General features: G+C 29.9%; 2 protein-coding genes across 2 annotated transcripts; both read left to right on the forward strand.

Annotated features, from left to right (window-relative positions):
* Positions 1-885: 885 nt before the first annotated feature.
* LOC146944536 (protein trichome birefringence-like 10) lies at positions 886-6,360 on the forward strand. The gene is made up of 4 exons (XM_085742901.1): positions 886-1,823; positions 4,148-4,537; positions 5,007-5,165; positions 5,848-6,360. Exons 1-4 carry the CDS (start codon positions 1,375-1,377, stop codon positions 6,206-6,208), a joined length of 1,359 nt encoding a protein of 452 aa, XP_085599027.1. The 5' UTR covers positions 886-1,374; the 3' UTR covers positions 6,209-6,360.
* Positions 6,361-7,379: 1,019 nt separating this feature from the next.
* On the forward strand, positions 7,380-21,103 carry LOC146944537 (protein trichome birefringence-like 10). The gene is made up of 4 exons (XM_085742902.1): positions 7,380-7,941; positions 10,250-10,639; positions 11,270-11,428; positions 20,601-21,103. Exons 1-4 carry the CDS (start codon positions 7,547-7,549, stop codon positions 20,926-20,928), a joined length of 1,272 nt encoding a protein of 423 aa, XP_085599028.1. The 5' UTR covers positions 7,380-7,546; the 3' UTR covers positions 20,929-21,103.
* Positions 21,104-23,715: the final 2,612 nt, after the last annotated feature.

A 23,715-nucleotide genomic window follows, 5' to 3' on the forward strand; every position in this document is an offset into this window, starting at 1 on the left:
ATAATTCACATTTGGTGCATCTACCTAAGAACGAGTGTGCTCCTACTTTTGAGACAATGCTCAATTTGTTTTCGAAGCTTCTTAAAATTCTCTTTACTCCACAATTTTGAAGCTTTGGATATAATATTGTCTTCACAAGAAGATTTCCAGCAATTTTTTAGTGTCTTATAATTTAGAACGGAGGGAGTATATCAGTTTATAATTTGATTTCAGTTGTTTGCAATACTTAATTCAATTGACAAATGTCGATTTTGTTAGATCAAAAATTTTCATCTAGGTTTTAACCGGTATTTTGCAATTGTTTGACTGAGGCCGATATTCAGCTAGTTGTTGGGAAAATTGTCATTTTTTTCATGCAATTGGATTCCAACTTTCTTATACTTTTTTTTTACAAGAATGAATCTTATCTTAATTCAATAATTTTATTCTTCAATTTATATCATTTTAGAATTTTATTTTAGTTGCATGTAAGACCTAGTTCGACTATTGAATGTCCATATTGATAGGTTGAAAACATTCACCTGGTTCAATGTAAAACACTCGTGGTTAGTATAAGTTTTTTGTGGTGATACTGCTCACTTTGTCTATAAACAAAAAATTGATATTAGTTAATCCAAAAAAAAGTTGATATTAGTTTTGAATTTTTTCTTAAAAGAATATAAGATATTAACAAAAAAAAATATAAGATAAAGTCTCTCTTTTGTTTTTTGACAAAAGATAAAAATATTATCTTTTAGCTTGACCCAATTCATTTTTTTTATCTTATCAACTAAAAATTTAAAATTTAAACAAACGAAAATTAATAGGAGAAAAATGTCGAACCATATATACGTGGTGGCGGTGTGGAGATTGCCGTTAAAATGAAGCCACTGACCCACCTTCCATACATATATTTCAGCGCGTGCCATACCACGTTCCAATCACAAACCCAGTTCCCCCACTCTCTACATAACAACGTGGGCCACGTCTCTTCCCACCCTTTCCTTTTTCTCCTTCCATTTTCAATTTTTTTGCATATCATCATCATCATATATTAATCCAATATGATATGATATCACAAGCATATAAGGTATATGAACATTAATCATTATATAACATGAAGTCATATTGAATGCTCCCTTGCTTGTTCAACACCCATATATCTCTCTTTTCCCTTTTGGCTTATCATTCACGATATTTACTAAATTCATCTATCAAGCAAAATATTTTAATAATGCTTCAATTTTATTGGGGCACATGAAAAAGTGCCATATATTGCTTACATGCCACCCTTCTTCACAAAACTTCTCATTCATATTCATATTCCACTCATCACAACCGTCATCGTTAAATTGATTTCATACTACAAATTATTCTATTAATTCTAGAAATTGAATGTCTTCTACTAAGAATAAAAATTCTTCAAACCAACACGTGGAACAAGACATGGTATTGTTTGAAACATTAAGGAAGGTGAAGCGTTTAAGGTTGTTTGAACCGTCTTTGGTTGTTGTTGGATTTTTCCTAATACTTGTGTTTGCTACATGCTGTTTCTTCTACTTGGATTTTAGAGAAGTTGATGGTAAATTTGGTATTATTTCTGGTCAATTCAAGAGGTTTACTTGGTCAACGGAAAAAGAACATAGTAGAGTTGAGTTTCTTGATGAAAAGGGTGATGGGTGTGACTTGTTTGAAGGTAATTGGGTTTGGGATGAAAGGTATCCATTGTATGCATCAAAAGATTGCAAGTTTCTTGATTTAGGATTTAGGTGTTCTGAAAATGGAAGACCTGATTTGTTCTACACAAAGTGGAGATGGCAACCTAAAGATTGTAACTTGCCTAGGTACACAATGCTAACTTGATTCCCTGTTTTTACCTTATGTGCTTTTGCATTAAAAAACTGATTAAGAAAAGAGATAGGACAAAACTAAAACCATTGGTCATTGTTTTTATCTCAAGTTTTGTATGTATATTGGTGTCAAAATTGAGGCATGTAAGTCACAATTGTCATGAGATGAAAATTGGATGATTTTTAGTTTAAGTATGTTGATTTGATTTGTTAATAGCAACTGCAGTTGGGCCTAGCGCGTTAGACCTCAGCAATGTAGCAATCAATGTTCGAATTCTGACTATATAGGTATTCATATTTAGTGTTTGACACGTTTCGAATAAGATTACATTTAGTGGAGAAAATATATCCGAAAATAAATGATTTATTCATAATGAATAGTATGAGTTAACTTATCTTTATTTAAATGTTAAGTTGAAAGCGACCTTGAAAGTTTCATAGCATAGTATGACATTGAATGGATTTACACTCTCTCTTGGCATATTGAGAGTGACCTTTGAAATGGGTGGCAATTGCCAATTGCCATATTATTGATAAGGATGAGGGATTGAAAATTCATGACAAGCTTGTGCAATTCTATTTTTCCATGTAAAACAATTTGACCATTTATTGGCCATTTTACATCATTTTCAAGTCTATTAAATAAATTTATCTCTACTCCCTCTGGTCACTATTATAAGCAAATTTTGACTTTTTAGATTCATTCAATAAATGATGTTTGTGGTCTATATTGTAGACCACATACATCATTTATTGAATGAATCTAAAAAGTAGAAATTTGTTTATAATAGTGACCGGAAGAAGTACCTTATATTGGACTTGTAAACGATACAATCCTTTATTGGTCAATATAGTTTATCAGTAAATGAGGTTATCTTTTTTCGTAAAAAAAGAAAAAAGAAACCCTTGAAATGTTACCTAGTATTGACCACTTCGTATTTGTATATTAGCCGCAACCGTGACCTTTTTGGTTGAAAAAATGTTTCATGTAATATATTATTGATAGTAAACTCGTTCTGTCTAGTTAATCTTCGACTCTATTAATATTTCAAATTAGTATTTGTCTTTATAAAAAATTTATCAATTAGGCCCATCATCATGTGACAAAAACATGATGATAGGGATCTAATCGAGAAATTTTTGATAAACATAAGGATTAATTTGAAATATTAATAGAGTCATGAACTAATTTGAAAATGACTTACAAAGATAGAGACCAATTTAATAATTTACTGAATATATTGATGATACGATGAGAAGAAAGAGATAGAGAGAAAATATGGTATTGAACGGGTGTTACAAAGTAACGATAAAGAGGTGTATACACCTTGAAAGAGAAATAGATAAAGAGAGTGGTGTGACATATGTGATAGATGAATGTTTTGATAGAAAGAAAGGGATAAAATAAGTTGTAGAACAAGTGTTTGAAAATAAAGAGTGGACAAATATCTTTGTTCATGTCAATTACCATGTCTAGGTGAGGGATAAAAACCAATGCCTTTTATAGATGGAAAATACCAAGAAATTACGAGAAAACTACGATTTTATATGAGAAATAATATTTGTACAACTATTTTTTGACAACTTTCTCACACTCACATTATGTTTTTATTTTATCTCTCTATTGTATTGGTTTGTGTGTAAATGCCTCATTTTCTTTATAAGTTATGATTGTACCATAAGTTGTCATTGAAATGGTTGTTGAAATAACACAACGTTTTTGTATGGTTAGTTTGTACTCATTGACCCCATGTTTAACTTTCGAATCAAGAAACATAATATGTGCATTCTTTAAACAAATGACACACTCTTTCTTGTTCATATGTTTCATGACACTCTTCCTTCCTAATCCACAACACCACTCTTTATACAAAACATTGTTATCAATATCTTACTATACATGTGAGTTGTATCCCTATTTGATTTAAAAATAATTCTAATTTATACGAATCTCTAGCGTGTATATAAATTCATTATGATGAGTTCTAACTCATTATAATAACAATAATCATTACATAATATTTGTGTAGTCAATCAACTTTTTGTCAACTTTGTATAGCTAATCACAATTATTTTGTCATTTAATTTATGACTTGTATCTTGAATTATCTGAAGATTCACAATATGATTCAATTTGTTATTTGGGAAATATATCTTCTGATTCACTAATCTCGATTTGATAACCATCATACAGACAGTCGTATAATGCAAGTGTAAAAATATCTAGACAGTCGTATAAAGAATATGTTTTAATTTTATTTCATGAGTTTAGATGAAGTAAATTTCTAACTATAGGCTTTTTCACCAATGAAAAACAGATTCAATGCAACAATGATGTTGGAGAAACTAAGAAACAAACGCATAGTATTTGCTGGGGACTCAATAGGAAGAAACCAATGGGAATCACTACTATGCATGCTCTCTTCTGAAGTTCCTAACAAGGAATCAATCTATGAAGTTAATGGTAGCCCAATTACAAAGCACAAAGGGTTCTTGGTGTTCAAATTCAAGGATTTTAACTGTACCATAGAATACTATAGAGCTCCATTTCTTGTGTTACAAAGCAGGCCTCCTAAAGGAAGTGCTAAAAAGATTAGGACAACCATAAAACTGGATCAAATGGATTGGAACTCTTGGAAATGGAGAGATGCTGATGTTTTGGTTCTTAATACAGGACATTGGTGGAATAATGAGAAAACCATCAAATGGTAATCCAATCCTTCTTTATTTTTAGGTTTGTTTTATGCATTTGATTTGTGCAAATATAATGAACCTTCGTTTTTGTTCCTCTAAACTTTTTTTATCATGTGGCTAATGAAGATCCATCTAATGGATGACATGACAAATTTAGATGACGTGGCGGTCAACACACCTACGAGTTATTACTATTAGAAAAACAAAACGTGCAGAACGGCACTCATCAGACTGTTAGGTCACATTGCCACTTGGCTTAATGTTCGCCACATCAGTTTTTTTTTTAATTGTAAAAAAGATCGATTTATGTTAAAGTAAAAACAAAAAGTTATCCCGACTAAAATTTAAGTTTGCTATATTTGCAAGGACTAAATGAATAATCAAACCTTGTTTTTATTACTCTAATTTATAATATGCGACCTATATGACATTTATCCATTTTTTGTATGTAGAAAGGATTGAAATTTTTTCATGATTGTCCAGGGGTTGTTATTTCCAAGAAGGTAAGGAAGTTAAGTTGGAAATGAAGGTAGAAGATGCATATAAGAGGTCTGTTGACACAACATTGAATTGGATACAAGATACAATAAATCCTAGCAAGACTCAAGTTTTCTTTCGTACTTATGCTCCTGTGCATTTCAGGTTTGTAATTTGCTTCCCTAATGACTTCAATTTTCCTTCACTCTATTTGTATCACTTGTATTATTCTCCTAGGTATGAAATGTTTGGCTATTCGGATGTTGGGTCGTAAGAGATTCCAAGCATTTACGCAGTCATCAGTTTGGAATTGTTGGATCAAAATTGAACGTCTATTATCATAAGCTAGCAAATCGACTTTAAAAGCAAATCAAAATCGTTTGATCCAACAACTACGAACTCCTGCGTGCGTATATGCATAGAATTTCTTATTGTAAGGATGTAAGGATTAAAAATTGCACCAAACATGAGCTAAAGTTTGATACTTGACGACCCTTGGTTCGTTATGGACTAGCCCGTATTTTAAAACAGTCATAGCCTAGTACAGATGAGTTTTGCACAACTTTTCAAAACTTCTTCGATTGAAAATAATGATTTTCTTCTCACAAGTGAATTAACATTTTTGAAGAATTTTAAAAAAATTGAAGATAGGGAAAATTATTACTAATAAAGTGACATTAATAACCATTTTACAACAAAGTCTGAAAGGATTTAAACTACGTCACTTGAAGTTATATTCAAACTTTTAATATTGAGCCACCTCATGGACAATTGTTCAACAACTAAAATTTTGAATATATGTGCACAATTGTTCAAAAACTAAATTTATGTGACATGTATCATACAGAGGTGGAGATTGGAAGAAAGATGGAAACTGTCATTTGGAAACACTACCAGAGCTTGGATCCTCATTGGTACCTAAAGATAACTGGTCACAGTTCAAAATTGCCAATTCTGCAATATTAGAACACACAAACACTTCTCAAGTTTTGAAGTTGAAGGTATTGAATGTAACAAGGATGTCAGGTCAGAGAAAAGATGGACATTCATCTAAATATTATTTGGGTCTTGATGCAAATCCACGTCGCCAAGATTGCAGCCATTGGTGTCTTCCTGGTGTACCTGATACATGGAATGAGCTACTTTATGCATTGTTTCTCAAATATGAAACTTCTCATAATTGGAATATGCAACATACTACACACTGAGAATGTGATTGAAACCCAAAGCTTAGACAAGAAAAACAAGAACATTAGTGTAATTATCAAATTTTGTTATTAATTGAATTATGAATACACTCATGAGTCATTATACTGATTGAAATTAGTGTTTTACTTTTTAGTAGTTTTTTTTTTTAAAATAATTTTTTTTTTGACAAATTTTTCAAAAATATTTGTTAATCTACGGTTTCCAAAACAATCTACTCCCGTTTTTTTTTTATTCTCCTAAGCCCTGTAGAATATTGTTTTCAATTGTATCTATCCTGTTAAAAGTTTATGTCTCCCCATGTGTCTGCAAGGACATGTCCATATTGGTGGCTCCAGCCTCCAAGGACAGATCCAAAGGGCTCAAACCCCTCTCCCTTTTAGCTAGGGTTAAGACGAGCATTTTTTTAATGTAATAAATACATAATTTCTAAGATAAAGTTCCCTCATTAAATAGTATCTTTACTAATAAGTGTCCTTACGACACTTGTTAACATTTTTCAATTTATATTTATGTTATGTTATAATAACTTCTTCAAAACAACAACTTGGGTCATATTGTTATATGGGAAATGTTAACTGGTGTTGCCGAGGCACTAGTTAAGGATCATAAATAGTAAACTTTTATAAAAATTAGTGTAATTAGTGCATTGCAAATTGAAAAGTTTGACATTTTTTAGGATTGGTTTTGTCATCCAAAAAGTTCTAGCGGCGCAACTTATTGCCTGCTTAAAAAATGTCTGGAGCACTCGTTAACAATACCCTCGTTTTATTATTGATGGAACGCCTCCTCTTAATATAGGGAGGTTCAGTCTGTTGTATTTGCACCAATTTAGGGTCGTCTCTTCTTAAAATATGAAGGTATTTCCATTCCCAAAAAAAATAAGCACGTGTGGCACGCTTCTTCCCACCCTTCCTTTGTTCTACTTCCAATCTCAATCTTAAACTTACCCACGTTTCCCCTCCTATTTTATTTGTTTATATGCACTGACAAATTCCCATAACGTACTCTTCGGTTTCTTATAATTTAAGTCACTCTTATGATAAAATTTTATGTATATCATCATATATAGTATTAATCTAATATGTATGATAGATCACATGTATAGAAAGTATATATATTTGACATTAATCATTATGAGTATAAAAGATATAACATGAAGCAATTGCTTGTTCAACTAGCATATAAATACTTCTTTTTTCCAGTTTGCCTTATCATTGGCTAAATTGATCTATCAAGCAAAGATTAATTATAAAATGCTTCAATTTTATTGTGGAGCATGAAATGAAAAAGTGTCGTATATTGCTAAAAGTTCTTCAAACCAACAAGTGGTGGAAGACATGGTAATGTTTGAAATGTCAAGGAATGTGAAGCGTTTGAGGTTGTTTGAACCATCTTTGAGTGTTGTTGGATTTTTCCTAGTACTTGCCTTTACTACATGCTGTTTCTTCTACTTGGAGTTTAGAGAACTTGATGGAAGGTTTGGTATTTCGGGTCAATTCGAGAAGTTGACTTTGTCAACGGAACATGAACATAGTAGAGTTGACTTTCTTGGAGAAAAGGGTGGTGATTGTGATTTGTTTGAAGGAAATTGGGTTTGGGATGAAAGGTATCCATTGTATCAATCGAAAGATTGCAAATTTCTTGATTTAGGATTTAGGTGTTCTGAGAATGGAAGACCTGATTTGTTCTACACAAAGTGGAGATGGCAACCAAATGATTGTAACTTGCCCAGGTACTAAGAATCTGTTTGTCAAAACCAATTTTTAAGTAATTTATAGTTCATAAGTTTGCATGATCAAAATAGACCCTTTCAAAAAAAAAAAAAAAGTTTGCATGATCAAATAGACATATTTGATTTTTACTAGCTAATGTTATTTTTTTAAGACGAATATCATATGCGATCCGTTAAGTTAGATGTTTATAACAAATTATTCATTTAAGTTTTTTGTTACAAATTGATCATTTAAGTTAGAAAATATCTACACCATGATCATATTTTCATCAAACTCAATTAAAAAATGTTTATTTGGCGATTTAATATAAAGTTAATATGTCTAAATTCACTGCTCACAAAATAGGGTTCATATGTGTATTATTCAGTCTTGATTTGAGATAAAATTGACTAATTACTTGATTTATAATAATCTAAAATAGTGATCGATTACTTGTTGATGAAATACTTATATGTAAAATTAGGCTTGAATTCAAAAACAAGAAAAAAAATGTGAGTAAATAATCATGTTTGATGTCATGAGCTTTTGAACCTACCACCTCAATGTTAAATAATCCTAAGTTTTTTTTTATTTTAAAAAAGTTGACTGAAAATAGGTAATAATGTAAATATTATATGATTTAAATGACCAATTGATAACAAAAAAGAAAATCTTAAGGACCAATTTATAAAAAAAGAAAAAAAAACTTAAAAGAAATAACCTGTTATAAATATATAATTTAAAAGACCACTTTTGAATAACTACTTCAAGTAGTATTTGGGATTATAACTTACCTTTTTCTCTCTAAATTTGACCCTTATTATGTTAATCGAAAAAAAAATATTAACTAAATATCAACTATCAATTTTTTCTAAACCAATTCAACAGTTTGTAAATAAATTGGGTCTCATTTTTGTAAAATTCTGTGTATATTCTAATAGTTTGTAAATAAATTAGGTCTTATTGTGAAATATAGAAAACATATTTTAATAAAAATTATTTTAATTCATAATATTTAACTTGATCTTGTCCTCTCTGTTGATTTGGTCCAATTCCACTAAGCATATTCCCTCTCACATTGGGATGTTTACTTATTTCTTTGTGCATTTGTTTTGTTTAGGCTAAATACTCCATGTGTCCTTTAAATTGAATGTTATTAACAAATTAGTCCTTTACTATATATATTAACAACTTTTTTTTATGAAAATATATATTAACAACTTAATCCTTTTATTTATTTATTTTTTTGCAACAAAAAAAAAATTGACCCTAAGTCGTAAAATATTTACTTGTTATTATGCTGTCATCCAATTTCGTTAAAAAATGTTTAGTTACCATTTATGAGTGAGGCGGCAAGTGCAAAATGTGATTACAACACTAAACATGATTACTCTTACACACATTTTCTCCTTCTTCTTGCCTCATAAACAAAATTATAAATCAAGTAATCAATTGACTTTATTTTAAACCAAGAAAAAAATTGACAAAAACAAAACGATATTCATTCATTCAAATTGATAGAGTACATCACATCAGATACAAACATCGCTAATGTAAAAGATGAATCTGTGAACAAACTCACAGCACTCAAGTTAATAGCATATAACGGCAAAATGCCTACAAAGAATATGATAAAATCTAAGTCACTGAAATTCACATACTTCTGGATCTGCAACATTCACTCCCAAATCATTGATTGAACTTGTAATTGACGGATGTCGATCTTTCAATAGAAACTAAACGAACACCGCGAAATCAAACACCGCACAAGACGACTAACAACACAACGCCGCAATTAGACGACAAAATCACAAAAGGAAAAACTTGATATATGTGAAAACCACTTATTTAGATTGAAAGAAAAGAGGAAAAAAGATATAGAGGGTTGATTTTAGGTTAAAAAATGGCCTAAAACCACCCTCATCGACAAATGAAGGAGAAAGAAAGTTTAGAGAGAAGTTTGAGTTTCTCTCACTAAAAAACTAAGGTAGGTTGTGTACGAAAATATACTTCATAAAACTAAGAATGAATAATACAAATTAAAATCCTAGTTTTGGGAGCAATAAATTTGGATTCACCAACCTAACATTAAATGTCTACATAAACACTTTTTAACTGAGTTTGATGAAAAGATGGTAATGATAAAAATATTTTATGACTTAAATGACTAACTTGTTACAACAAAATAAAGTTGAAAGACTAATTTATTAAAAACATCTAACTTAAAGAATCGCGAAAGGTTTATTTCAACCTAAAATATTTCAACTTAAAGGTAGTTGGAATAAATTCAAGACTTTGATTGGGCGGTGTTCACCAATGAAAAAACAGATTCAATGCAACAATGATGTTGGACAAACTAAGAAACAAGCGGCTAGTGTTTGTTGGGGACTCAATTGGAAGAAACCAATGGGAATCACTACTATGCATGCTCTCTTCTGAAGTTCCTAACAAGGAATCAATTTATGAAGTAAATGGTAGCCCAATTACAAAGCACAAAGGGTTCTTGGTGTTCAAATTCAAGGATTTTAATTGTACAATAGAATACTATAGAGCTCCATTTCTTGTGTTGCAAAGCAGGCCTCCTAAAGGAACAACTGAAAAGGTTAGGACAACCTTAAAACTTGATCAAATGGATTGGAACTCTTGGAAATGGAAAGATGCTGATGTTTTGGTTCTTAACACAGGACATTGGTGGAATAATGAGAAAACCATCAAAGGGTAATTCAACCTGTCTTTATTTTTAGGTTTATTTATACATTTAATTTCTGCAAAAATAATAAACTTTGGTTTTAGTTTTTCTAAACTTTTCTACCATATGGCTAATGAAGATCCATCTGATGGATGACACATTTATGAGTTATTACTATTAGAAAGAAAAAAAAAACGTGTGGAACGGTCCCGTAAGTGTAGCTCAGTTGGTAGCTACCAGAGATAATTTGTGCAGGGGCCGGGGTTCGAACCCTGGATTCCCCACTTCTCCACACATAATGTGTGTGAATCTCTCCACACATAATGTGTGTGAATCTAGCCACTGAGCTACTTGATGAAAAAAAAAATGTGTGGAACGCACTTATCGGATTGCTAGGTCGCGTTGATATTTGACTTAATGTTCACCACATCAGTTTTTAACAGAAAATTAATGTCAAAAACCAAAAAAGATCAATTTATGTTGATAAAGTAAAAAACAAAAAATTATCCATACTAAAATCAAAATTTGCTATATTTACAAGGACTAAATGAATAATCAAACCTCATTTTTATTCCTCTAATTTTATAATATGCGACCTATATAACATTTATCCATTTTTTTTTATGTGAAAAAGATTGACATTTTTCATGATTGTCCAGGGGTTGTTACTTCCAAGAAGGTGAGGAAGTTAAGTTGGAAATGAAGGTAGAAGATGCATATAAGAGGTCTATTGACACAACATTAAATTGGATACAAGATACAATAAATCCTAGCAAGACTCAAGTTTTCTTTCGTACTTATGCTCCTGTGCATTTCAGGTTTGCAATTTGTTTGAGTATTTAATTAATTCAATTTTTCTTCACTTTTATTATTATTATTATTATTATTATTATTATTATTATTATTATTATTATTATTATTATTATTATTATTATTTGTATTATTTTCAATTCCAAGCACGTATTTCCTTTTGAATCTATATTATATAAATTTAGGACCTATTTCATTTTTCTTCTCTTCTCTTCTTGACATGTGTCACCACATTTTAATGTTTTAGAATTTCTTTCAAGTCACGACACATGGCACTCTAATGTTGTTTTATTCTTATGCATTATTTTTGGAATTATTATAACTTTGCATTATTATAACTTTCACTATTAATTTTTGTAATTCATTTTTGGTATCATATGTATCAATTATATTATATCATTGTGTTATATTATTTGTATTATAATGTAATGCAATATATAAATTCTCTAAAAAAGAAATTAATAATAATTTTTTTAATGAAAAATATTGTTGTAACATTGACCGATTGATACCCTATTTAAACTAATCTTTTTTTTTTGAGAGAAACCGATTAAATTTAAGACTGTCGTTGTATATTTTATAACTTATATCAAGTAGCCATGTTATTAACAAAAAACAAAAAAACATGCATTATTTTTTTTTTATGTTTTTTTTAAATGTTTTATAACTTATATCAAACGAGCCATATTATTAAAAAAAAAAATATATATATATATATATATATATATATATATATATATATTTTCTTTTGCTCACAATGAATTTGACATTTAATGCTGTTAATTTTATTTTTATTTGAGTTTTATAAAATTATTCTAATTTCATGTGTTGCTATTCATGGAATATTAAATATATAATATATCTGAACTATTATTTTAATTGAATTTTTTCTTTTCACACACATATACACACGAATCTATTTATATCTAAATTATTTTGTGTTTGAAATTAAAAGTAACAGAACCAAATGATACACTTCATTATGTTTTGTATTTTCGTTCTTAAAAAATAGCATATGTCGTATTTTCGTTAAGAAAATAAAGAAGTTTATATATTGTAATATTATTATAAAAAAGGGTCAAACTTAAATGTCACTATAATGTGAAAACAATAATGAAAAAAAACTATTAATAAGAATTATTATTTTTAATGAAACATTTAGTGAGAAAATGTTCACTATTATCACTGATCAAAATTTTAATTGTTTAAGCTTGGATCATTACATATATTATAATAATAAAAAAAAACACATAATCGGAAGAAAAAAAAATGACCTCTATTTTTACGATATTTTTAAATGATTATGTTAAATATATATGTCAAAATCACCTCAAACTTAGCATAGGAGATTTCAAAAAAAAAAAAAACTTAGAATAGGACACTTTTTTATGATACGCTTTTAATGGCTATTAAAATATTTTAAGGACATTAAAATTGATTCATGACCAAATAATTTTGTAAATGAATACCCTATATAGAACAATTGTTTTTTAAGAATGTTAAAAAAATAATGGTTATTATACCAAATTACGGTGTGAAACAAGTGTATAAATTAGAAATTTGGATTGACATAATTTCACATCACAATTCACAACTCTTATCCCCCGTTTTTTTTTTCTATGTCACTCTTTCTTTTTCTTTCTATTTTGTTTAGTTTTTTATTCTTTGTTCTTCATTTTTTTTTTACTTTGATATCAATGCTACAAGATTTATATTTCTTTTATGTTGTGATATCAATGCTACAAGATTTATATTTCCTTAATGTTGTGATTTTGATGATTCAAATGTTCACACAAAGATTGTTTAGTTTTTTTATTCTTTTTTCTTCATATTTTTTCCATTGATGTCAATGTTTCAAGAGTAATATTTCTTTCATGCTGCGATTTTGATGAATCAAACGTTCACAACATAAAAATAGTTTCTTCGTCTCTCCTATATAAAAAATCTTCATTTCTCCTTTAATTTTTTTTCCGGTGACTTATTTTATTCTTCCTTATGTTTTTATGACATAGTTTATGCTTTTTTGTTTTCTTTATTATTCTGTTTAAATTTATGGATGGTTCATAAATGAATACTATATATTTTTTTTTTTGCTTTTATGGTTCTGATGCATACAGGTGATTTGAATCAAGAAATCACGAACAAGTACAAAAAATAAGAATATTGAGATATTATTTTATAGATGAAACTGATTATTTGGTGGTTGAGTTCAAGACAACATATTCTTCACACGAGGGCCTAGAGGAAAAAATTAGATGACATTATGACAAACTTTGAGATTAAAAAAAAAATAGTCGTTCTTATTAGAAAAGAATCTAGATAAATTTTCTACTATGATGAGTCACTTTTTATGTCTCTTATACAAAGAAGAATTGTATAATTTTTTGTTATAATTTATATGTAATCAGACTGAAAAATGGAACAAATGAGTATTTTGATGAAATTAGTTAATAAATTAATCATCATTTTAATGCTTTTTACTACAATTAGTTTATAATGGAGTTTATCATTTTCTCCATTTTTTAAAGTCGGTTTAGTCAAAATAAAAAATAAACATCATGCACACACACTATCAAATGGCAACACCGAAGTTTCAATTCCAAACCAACAATCTCATGTCCTCTTTTCTTCGGTAAATTGTATATTCGTTTATTGCTTACAAATTTTAGTATTTAATTTGTTATGATTTTATTTTTTTTGTTGAGGGAAGTAATAATCTTAATTGACATATTTTATTTATCCATCACAACACCATATATGTTGTAATGTAAATGGTAATTAATAAAAATAATAAAAAAAATTAATTGATTTATATAGTTACAGCTCATTTAGTCATTTTCACAAAAGAGTAAAGAGAAAACTCTTTTTTCGAGAAAAATTTAAGAATGCCATGAAATAAAACTTTTTTTTTTGTAGTGCCATGAAATAAACCTTTGACCAAATAATTAAGGAGTTTATATTTTATGTTTATAAATTATGAAAATTCGAGACATTATTATTTTTTAATTAAGACAAACATCTCTAAGGATCAACAATATTTTGAATGTAATTAATTTGGTATAAACTTTCTAAATAAGTGATCGCATTGTAATATTTGAAATAAATATTGTAATATTTTGAAAGAAATTAATTTGGTACAAACTTTTTAAATAGGCTATCTTTTTTTTCTTTGTTTCACGACATTTGATTCCAAAGACTTGGGAGAAATAAAATAGTTCAAGTGATTGTTATTAGTTGTTGTGTATGCTTATAGCAAGGGATCGTGACTTCCGCGTGAATACGACATAAAAAATTGTTAGAAAGTACCTCTAAATAACCTTTAAATAAGCTTAAAAAAAATCCTATTTTGTTCTTTCAAAAATTAAACACATACTTTAATTGTATTAATTATAAATGATTTGTTGAAACTTTGAAATGCTACAATCAGGGCTATCTTAAAAAAGAAATTCACTGAGTTCTTTAAATCATTTGAGAATATAAAACAAGTTTTCCGTTTTCCATAGTCAATCAACTTTAAATGACTTTTAAACCATCATAAAAAAAAATCCTCTTTTATTTTTTAAAAAATAAAACCCATGAATTAATTGTATTAAAGGTAAACAAATTGTAGAAATTTGAAATGCTTCAATCAAGTCAATCACAAAAAACAAATTCAAGGAATATTTTAAATCAAGCAATAATAAATAGGTATGTCTCATTCTCTTAGTTGTGTTTACTCTTGACCCTCATCCGAATCTTCAATACATGTTTCTACTATTCTTGGTAAACAATAGATCATTAAACCATCTTTCAAATAAAAAATAAATCAAACCAAGCAAGTTCTTGGTAATCATGAGAATCAATCAAAATATGAACTTCATACTAATAAAAAAAATTGGGAAAAATAACTTATTTGATATTATGTGGTTGCTAATTTAAAATTTAACAGAAAAACAATGGTCACCCTTAAATTTTAAATGAAAGTTAAAGATAAACTAATTAATTAGTTGTAGAAATTTCTATTATACTTATAAATGATTATTATAGTTTTTTATTTACAAGAATTGAAATTTTTAGTGTTTTTATTATGAATTTTTTTATTATAGAAATCATTAAAAAAAATTATTTCTATAATCCTAATGTGCATTAAATCAAAATTAAAAAAATATATTTTATCAAAAGTAAAATGAATAAAATTGGATATTTAAAGGTTTTGAGTTTTTTTTTGTACAAAAAGGTTTTGAGTTTTAATATGAAAAATAATACATAATAGAAGAGAGTACAACGGACACTCTAACTCATATTATACCATGCAAACCATTCTTTTTCCTAAAAAATAAAATAAAAATATACCTGTTTTTCTTCTGAATTTTTTTTTTTTTTTAGTAATAGTGGGATGGGCACTTTCAATATGTCATTGTTTTTTAATGAACTGAATAGAGTTCCATTGATGAGGGAAATAGAATCATTCAATTCATTCGTCGTCTAATTAAAAAAAATATTCAAAAAAAAATTAAATTTAAGCAAATATAATTTTATGATCGTTATGGGTATGAAAAAAATTAATTATCGATGAGGAGACCTATTTCAAAATAAGCAAACATGCTTTTGTATCCGCGCCTACATGTGTTCACATGATGGGTCAGTTTTCATTGTAATCTATTACTTGATGCAATCAAGTTTCATTAGGATGGATTAACAAATAATTGCACATAACTTTTTAACAAATATCTTTTATATATATATATATATATATATATATATATATATATATATATATATATATATATAGTTAAAGGGTGCATTATTGCACATGTTAAAGTATCTAAAAGCAGCAACTATTTATTGAAAAACAATAATTATTTATTAAAAAATTACATATTAATAGAAAATACACAAGTTCCAAATCAACGATACTACTTTAAACTTCTTAACATGTGTAAATTTGCACATGATAGAAAAACTCTTTAATTAAATGTTATAAAAATTTCAGGACTTGGACTAGATTCTACTGTTTAAAACTTGAACACTTGAATTTAATTGAAACACTTTGAATCTCTATGGCATGGACCAAGTATATAATAGTGTGAACATTAGGTCAGTGCCTAGAAGAAACGTGTTGTATAGCTCAAGTACAATGTTAAATGACCAAAGGTGGATACATCGATGCCTGAATGAAGTAAAAAATAATGAAGGGTCCCCCACCTTTGTGAACAAGTGTGGGTAAAGAAGTTAGTTCATGAGAGTATGATCTGTTTTTGAACATGGAATAAAGGCACCCTTACTTGAACATATATGGAAATCATTGACGTTATGACTAGGAAGAAGATTAATTTTAAGTGCCAACAAGAAACTAAGTGGGTGGGTGAAAAGGTGAAAGAATTAGATAGTTCAGTATTTAAGCATTGTTAAACTGGAATAGTTAGATCGAGAAATGGTGTAGGCATTATTGAGGATAAGAATGAAAAAAAGATATTGTGAATGTAAAGAGGATATGAGATTGGATTGTAGCCCACAAATTTGTAGTTGTCAGATTAATCTTTACTCTTTCGTTTCAGTTTGACCACAGTATCTCAAACTTCTTATTCCTTAACTCAAACCATTTGAACTATTCAACCCCTTGAAACAATTTATTAGTTAGGATAAAGATGCTAATTTAAAATAAAATATAGTTGTAAACTACATATACTTTATATTTGTAAAAGCAAATATCTTAATAAAACTATATAATATTTTTACAAAAATTACACAAAATTACGAGTTATATTTTTTGTAAAAAAAACTTTACAATTTATACTAAAGTTACTTTAAATTTATACTGATTTATATATCAAATAACTTAAATATTCACTAACTTTGTGTAGATTAATATTCAATTTAAAATATATATATATATATATATATATATATATATATAGTTAAACTTAAATAAATATGTAAATTGTTCGAGTAAAAGTAAATAAAATAAGTACGTTAATTTCCGTTGCATTGCTTATATTCTCTTACTATCATTTTTAGTTTTTATGACAAAGACAGAAATGAAAATAGGCATGTTTCAAGACATAATGATATGTTTTTCTTTTTAACGCTAGAACATGTTGTAATTGTCATTGATGAGAATTAGAACAAATGGCGTGTCACTATGCAACTTTAAAAGGAAAAGCTGCACTTAAAATGCATTAAGAGGTAACATTAAAATTCAAAGTAAAAACATGTCTCCACTGAGATACGCTTTGTTAGTGTTGTCTCCACCGCACTTTTCTTTGCGTACTCCTTTGTTGTTGTTTTTGAAGCAACACAAGCCAAAATTGCTTGGAATTCTGTGATGACGAGTTTAGCATCAGGGTGCAAATGACATGGACGAGGCAATTATTTTTATAAAAGTTTCTTAGACAAATAATTTATTTCAAATGGTTCTATCTCTCTTTTTCTCAAAATGAAAAGCTTATGCAAAGGAAGTGGAGAGAAACTACTCATGTTATTGTTGAAGATGTGAAGAAAAACAGTACTTCACTAACAAAAAATAGGGATAAGGGTGATACATTTGAAGACTATTATACATTAAGAAATTTAGCACATTCCAACCTTGATGACAATGTTGTTTTCGAGGGGTGTGTCTTCAAGGATATAGTAAAGGCTGATTAGAGTAGTTTAAGTAGTTAAGAGGTACTTTTTTAGGATATAGTAAAGAACAAACTAAGAGTTACTAACTCTACGATACCATTCAGCATTTTCCACATTTTTTAGGCTGATATGTTTAAATATAAAGGATTCTCATATAAAGCTAATATTTTTTCTTTCTCTTCAACGTGCACACATATGCATGCAAGGGTGTTAATATTAATTTCGTGACTTTACATTTAATATGAAGATCTGCATATCAGTGACGATGACGTGAAGAACCTGTGTTTGATTGAAATTGAAATGCTGCTTCAAGAAAACAGACAGTCGCTTACTGATTTCAAATCTATGCCCAGGCCAAACGCAACAGACATGCCAACTTTCACAAACAAGCTTATCGTTGATGAGCTAAATTACAACAAAGATGAACTGGAAAAGACACACGCTGATATGTTACTGATGCTAACTGATGAACAAAGATGTGTGCATGACAAAATCATGGAGTCCGTTGATTCTGACGACGGTGGTTTCTTTTTCTTTTATGGTTACGGTGGTACTAGAAGAACCTTTATATGGAAAACATTATCGGCTGCTGTTAGATCGAAGGGGTTAATTGTATTGAATGTTGCATCCAGCACTATAGCGACTCTTCTATTACCAGGTGGAAGAACCGTGAACTCGACACTAATAGTCCCTATTGAGATTAATGAGGCATCATCGCTTACGATGGAAAAGGATTGTCCTAGGGCAGACCTGGTGCATGCTGCAAAGTTGATAATTTAGGATGAGGCTCCAATGATGCACCGATGGTGCTTTGAGGCAGTTGACCGATCAATGCATGATATCATGTCCAAGAATGATCCCATGTCCAAGAATGATCCCTTAAACGAGTTTAGACATTTTGGTGGAATGACAGTAGTTTTAGGTGGTGATTTCAGGCAGATATTGCCTGTTGTTCGAAAAGGAACGAGGCAGGATATTGTTGATGCCTCAATCAATTCATCAAAGATATGGGCTTATTGTAATTTGTTGAGGCTTACTGTTAATATGAGATTAGGTGCATCTTCGGTACCTGCAGAGCAGGAAGAAATTGTTAATTTTGGTAATTAGAGACGTCAACGACACTTCGGATGAGAATGGTGAAATGCAGGTAGAAATTCTTGAAGATTTGCTCATATCAGACACAACAAATCTGTTGATGTCACTTATAGACTTTATGTATCCTGATTTGAATGATAACCTTGATGACCCGCTATTTTTCCAAGAAAGGGAATACTCGCACCAACGCTTGATTCAGCTGAGCATGTTAACGAATATATGATGTCACTGATTCCAGATGAAGAGAAAAAGTATTTAAGCTCTGATTCTGTTTGTCGAACGGGTGAAAATTCTGATGTCCAAAGCGAGTGGTTCACAACAGAATTTCTTTATGGTACTAAGAGCTCTAGAATTCCAAATCACCGGTTGAAACTAAGGGTGGGATGTCCAGTTATGCTGATGAGAAACATCGATCATGCCAATGGACTGTGTAATGGTACGAGGCTGACAGTTACACATCTAGGGAAGAGCATGATAGTTGCTACCATAATTACAGGAAAAACGGTAGCTACCAGGGTATTCATTCCGAGGATGAATCTTATTTCGAGTGATCCAGGACTACCCTTCAAATTCAGGCGCAGACAATTTCCATTGACGCTTTGTTTTGCAATGACAATAAATAAAAGTCAGGGTCAATCTTTATCTCGAGTGGGAGTTAATCTTCTTAAGTCTGTGTTCACGCATGGACAACTCTATGTCGCTGTCTCTCGAGTTACATGTAGAAAAGGTTTGAAGTTGCTCATCTTGGATGAAGATAATAATGTTTGCAAGGAGACCACAAATGTTGTGTATCGTGAAGTTTTTCAAAAAGTATGATCATTGGTTATGTTTTACAATTGTTGTTGCTATAATTTAGAAAACAAAAGTTGCGAATTGTTTGGAAGTCATTTTTTTTTATTTCTTTGTAAGACGTACTGGTCATTACAAGACATGCAATTTCTATATAAGCAGATCCTCCTGCCATTGACTTTTAATTGATGCACTTTTCAGGTATAATAATACGCGGAACGTTTTTTTTTTTTACATAATACAATATTTACTTTAGACCATTGATTTTGTAAAAAATAAAAAAAATAACAATCGGCGTTTCTGTAGCTCAAACTATACTTATACACACCCGTAAAAAATTTAACGTTTGCATTCACAGACTAGGTGTATACATCTGACACTGACTATTATATAAAAAAATATAAATTTTTTAGTTTTTATAATTAATAAAATACATTATGTCAACAAATAATAATATACAGTACGTTGACGTATTTTTGCAAAAATATTACATATGCTAAAATGATATTTTTTTTCCCATGTCAAATTTAAATTATAACCACACTTATAACTTTAATACTATAAATTAATATAAAATCTATACATTTGATCCTAAAAGTTTTTTATTTCCCGTGCTTGGCACGGGTCACTATACTAGTGTATATATATGTGTACAATTGTTCAAAACCTAAATTAATGTGACATGTATTACAGAGGTGGAGATTGGAACAAAGGTGGAAAATGTCATTTGGAAACAATGCCAGAACAGGGATCCGCATCAGTACCTAAAGATAGTTGGTCACAGTTCAAAATTGCCAATTCTGCAATATTAGCACACAAAAACTCTTCCCAAGTTTTTATGGTATTGAATGTAACAAAGATGACAAGTCAGAGAAAAGATGGACATCTATCTAAATATTATTTGGGTCCAAATGCAACTTCAAATCGCCAAGATTGTAGCCATTGGTGTCTTCCTGGTGTGCCTGATACATGGAATGAGCTACTTTATGCATTGTTTCTCAAATATGAAACCTCTTATTAATGCAACTTGCAACATGCTACACGCTGAGAGTATAATGCTGCTGATAGAAACCCAAAGCTTTTCTAATTGTGAATATTATTTGTTAAAAATGTAATTAAACCTAATATTTTTATATGCCTTGTAAAATTGTTAATGCGCGGCTTCAAAAACAATCTTTTCGAAAAATAAAAATGTGTTTCACAAGCTCGGGTCTCCAATTTGGACCGGTTTTGGGGGAGTCATAAGAAATAATGCTGGCTACTACTTACCATTTTATTCAGGTGTCATTGCAGGTTTTTCTGATATTATGCTCGCTAAGTTGTTTGCAATTTACCACGGTCTGATACTGGCCAATAATTTGGGTATCAATGAGTTTGTTTGCTACTATGATTCACTTCTTTGCATCAATCTCTTAAACGGTTCAATTGTGAAGTATCAATGTCTCGTAAAAAAAATAGTATCAATGTCTTTGAAGTGTTCATTCAAGACATAAAAAGATGTTTCATCAAAGCAGTGTCACTGTTTCTGTTTGACACATCATTAGAGAAGAGAATAGGTGTGTGTGGACTTTTTGGTGAAACTTGGAGCTTCCTTCAACAATGATCCGTTAATTTGTGCTTCTCCTTTGGAAGCATTGCTTAGGAATGATTCTTTAAGAGCTTTTTTCCTTAGGGAGTATTTTTTTACATTTTTCTCTTCATTTCTGTTTTGTTTGTAGATTAGCTTTCTAACCAAAACAAACTATAATACTAAAATTCACTTGAGCAAAATTATTAACACTTAAAATTATTGTTCAATCCACTTTTGTATGAATGTATTCAAATAAAAATTATTATATTTTCAATTCATTTTAGGCCAAAATCAACCGTACATAATTAATTAATTCAAAATCAAGTTCCGTCAACACAAACTCAAACGTACACTAAGCGTCACTTGGGCAAGACTTATTTTTTAGCTTATAACTTATGTCTTATAAGCTCATTTGGCTAAAAAAAAGACAAGTTTGATAATTGTAACTTTTTCACAAGCTTGGAGCTTATTTTTATGAGCTTATACAATTTTTTGATAACTTAATTCAAGTAGTTTAGATTTTATCACTTTTTATCTCAATTTTACTCTTGCAATATTAATTGAAAAAATAAATATTAATCAAACATACATTTCTTATGTCATTTCAAACTTCTAAACTAATTGAACAATAATTTTATGACACAATACAAATTCAATCAACTAATTAATCTTTTGTAAGCTAGTTTATAAGCTCATCTGTTATAACTTAAATTCTCGGTTATTCATCTATTTTTTTTAAGAAACATGGTCTTGATAAGTATCATTGAAGATGCTTGAAGCATGTTCAATTTATGTTCCAAATTTAAGTATCATTGAAGATGCTTGAAGCATGTTCAATTTATGTTCCAAATTAATGGTGTGTAGTAGTAGCATTATATAATTGTTCAAGGTTTCGATTTCGTTTCCGAAGCTTCACCAATGGTCGACGCATTTTTATCCTTCTTCATCCTCCTCCCCCTCCTTTACTTCCTCTTCTGTCCCCATCCCATCAAGATCCCAATCACCAACCGCCACGTCTTCATCATCGGCTGCTCAAGCAGCATCGACCTTGCTCTCGTCCATCATACCGCTGTCGTCTCCATCATGGCATGATCCCTTCAAAAACTCGAAAAGCAAAGAACTCCATCAAACACACTACCGATGTTGAAGTAGGGATATAATTCGCGGCGGATGTGAGGGATTAATTTAAGTATTTCATGACTTCCATTGATGATTTTTATTGCAAGGTTTGAGTATATTTCTTGAAGTACAAATATGAAGCCTTGACCAAGTTTAAGTTGTGGAAGACAGAGGTAGAGAATCAAACAGACAAAAAAGCAAGTATTTATGGTCAAATAATGAGAGAAGGTATAATAATGCAATTTTTTAGAAATTTTGTGAGGAACATGTTATTCAAAGACATTTTTCAGTTCGAAAGACACCACTACAAAATGGTGTGCTAAGAAGAATGGATATGTCTCTAACCGAAAATGCAAGATATCTCAAATTAAATGTTGGTCTCCGAATGACTTTTTGAGCAGAGACAATTAACATGGCGTGTGATCTCAACATGTCACCATGAGCTTCATCGGAGGGGAAGGTGGCATATGAGGTATGGATAAGTAACATCATTGATCTAAAAAATTTAAGGATTTTTAGGATTTTAACTTATAAGGATATATCAAATGAATATCGACCCAGAGTTAAAGAAATGTGTGTTTTCCCCTGTTAAGCAAAAGGTGCGAATGAATGGATTAGAGTTATAGGATCCAGTTTCAAATATGGTAATTAATCACCAGAGATGTTATCTTTTAAGTTACTAGAAAGATATGAGTACGAAGACTTGGCAGCTTATGCACTTCTTACTAGTTATGGGGGGGACCAATCCATCTTTTGAGAGGCTATATACTAGCCATGAGAAAGATAAGTGGATGGATGTTATGCTGGAGAAGATGGAGTCCTTGAAGAAAAATCAGGCATAAGAACTTGTTTAATTAGCTTCCTAAGGGGGAAAAAGGGATGTCGATTCTAGGTCGGTGTACAAGAGAAAACCATCAGTGACACAAAATGAAGGGAAAGAGTTCAAGATTTGTCTTGTAGCACCAACCAACATAAGAGGATTGACTATGATGAGAGTTTCTCTCTGGTCTATGTCATACTTCTATCAGAGCAGTGTTAGCCTGCCCTTGGTACCTAGCCAAAATATGCATTTAGAGCATATGAATGTGAAGACAACATTTCACAACAATCTATATATAT

The sequence above is a fragment of the Medicago sativa genome, chromosome 2 (assembly GCF_051527215.1).
Source record: "Medicago sativa cultivar Bolivia chromosome 2, Bolivia_mono, whole genome shotgun sequence".
Lineage (NCBI taxonomy): Eukaryota > Viridiplantae > Streptophyta > Magnoliopsida > Fabales > Fabaceae > Medicago > Medicago sativa.

Coding starts and splice junctions, on each gene's coding strand:
- LOC146944536 (XM_085742901.1), top strand. CDS start 1,375: ATGTCTTCTACTAAGAATAAAAATTCTTCAAACCAACACGTGGAACAA. Junction 1,824..4,147: donor AAAGATTGTAACTTGCCTAG/GTACACAATGCT, acceptor AATGAAAAACAG/ATTCAATGCAACAATGATGT. Junction 4,538..5,006: donor AATGAGAAAACCATCAAATG/GTAATCCAATCC, acceptor ATGATTGTCCAG/GGGTTGTTATTTCCAAGAAG.
- LOC146944537 (XM_085742902.1), top strand. CDS start 7,547: ATGGTAATGTTTGAAATGTCAAGGAATGTGAAGCGTTTGAGGTTGTTT. Junction 7,942..10,249: donor AATGATTGTAACTTGCCCAG/GTACTAAGAATC, acceptor ATGAAAAAACAG/ATTCAATGCAACAATGATGT. Junction 11,429..20,600: donor TATGCTCCTGTGCATTTCAG/GTTTGCAATTTG, acceptor CATGTATTACAG/AGGTGGAGATTGGAACAAAG.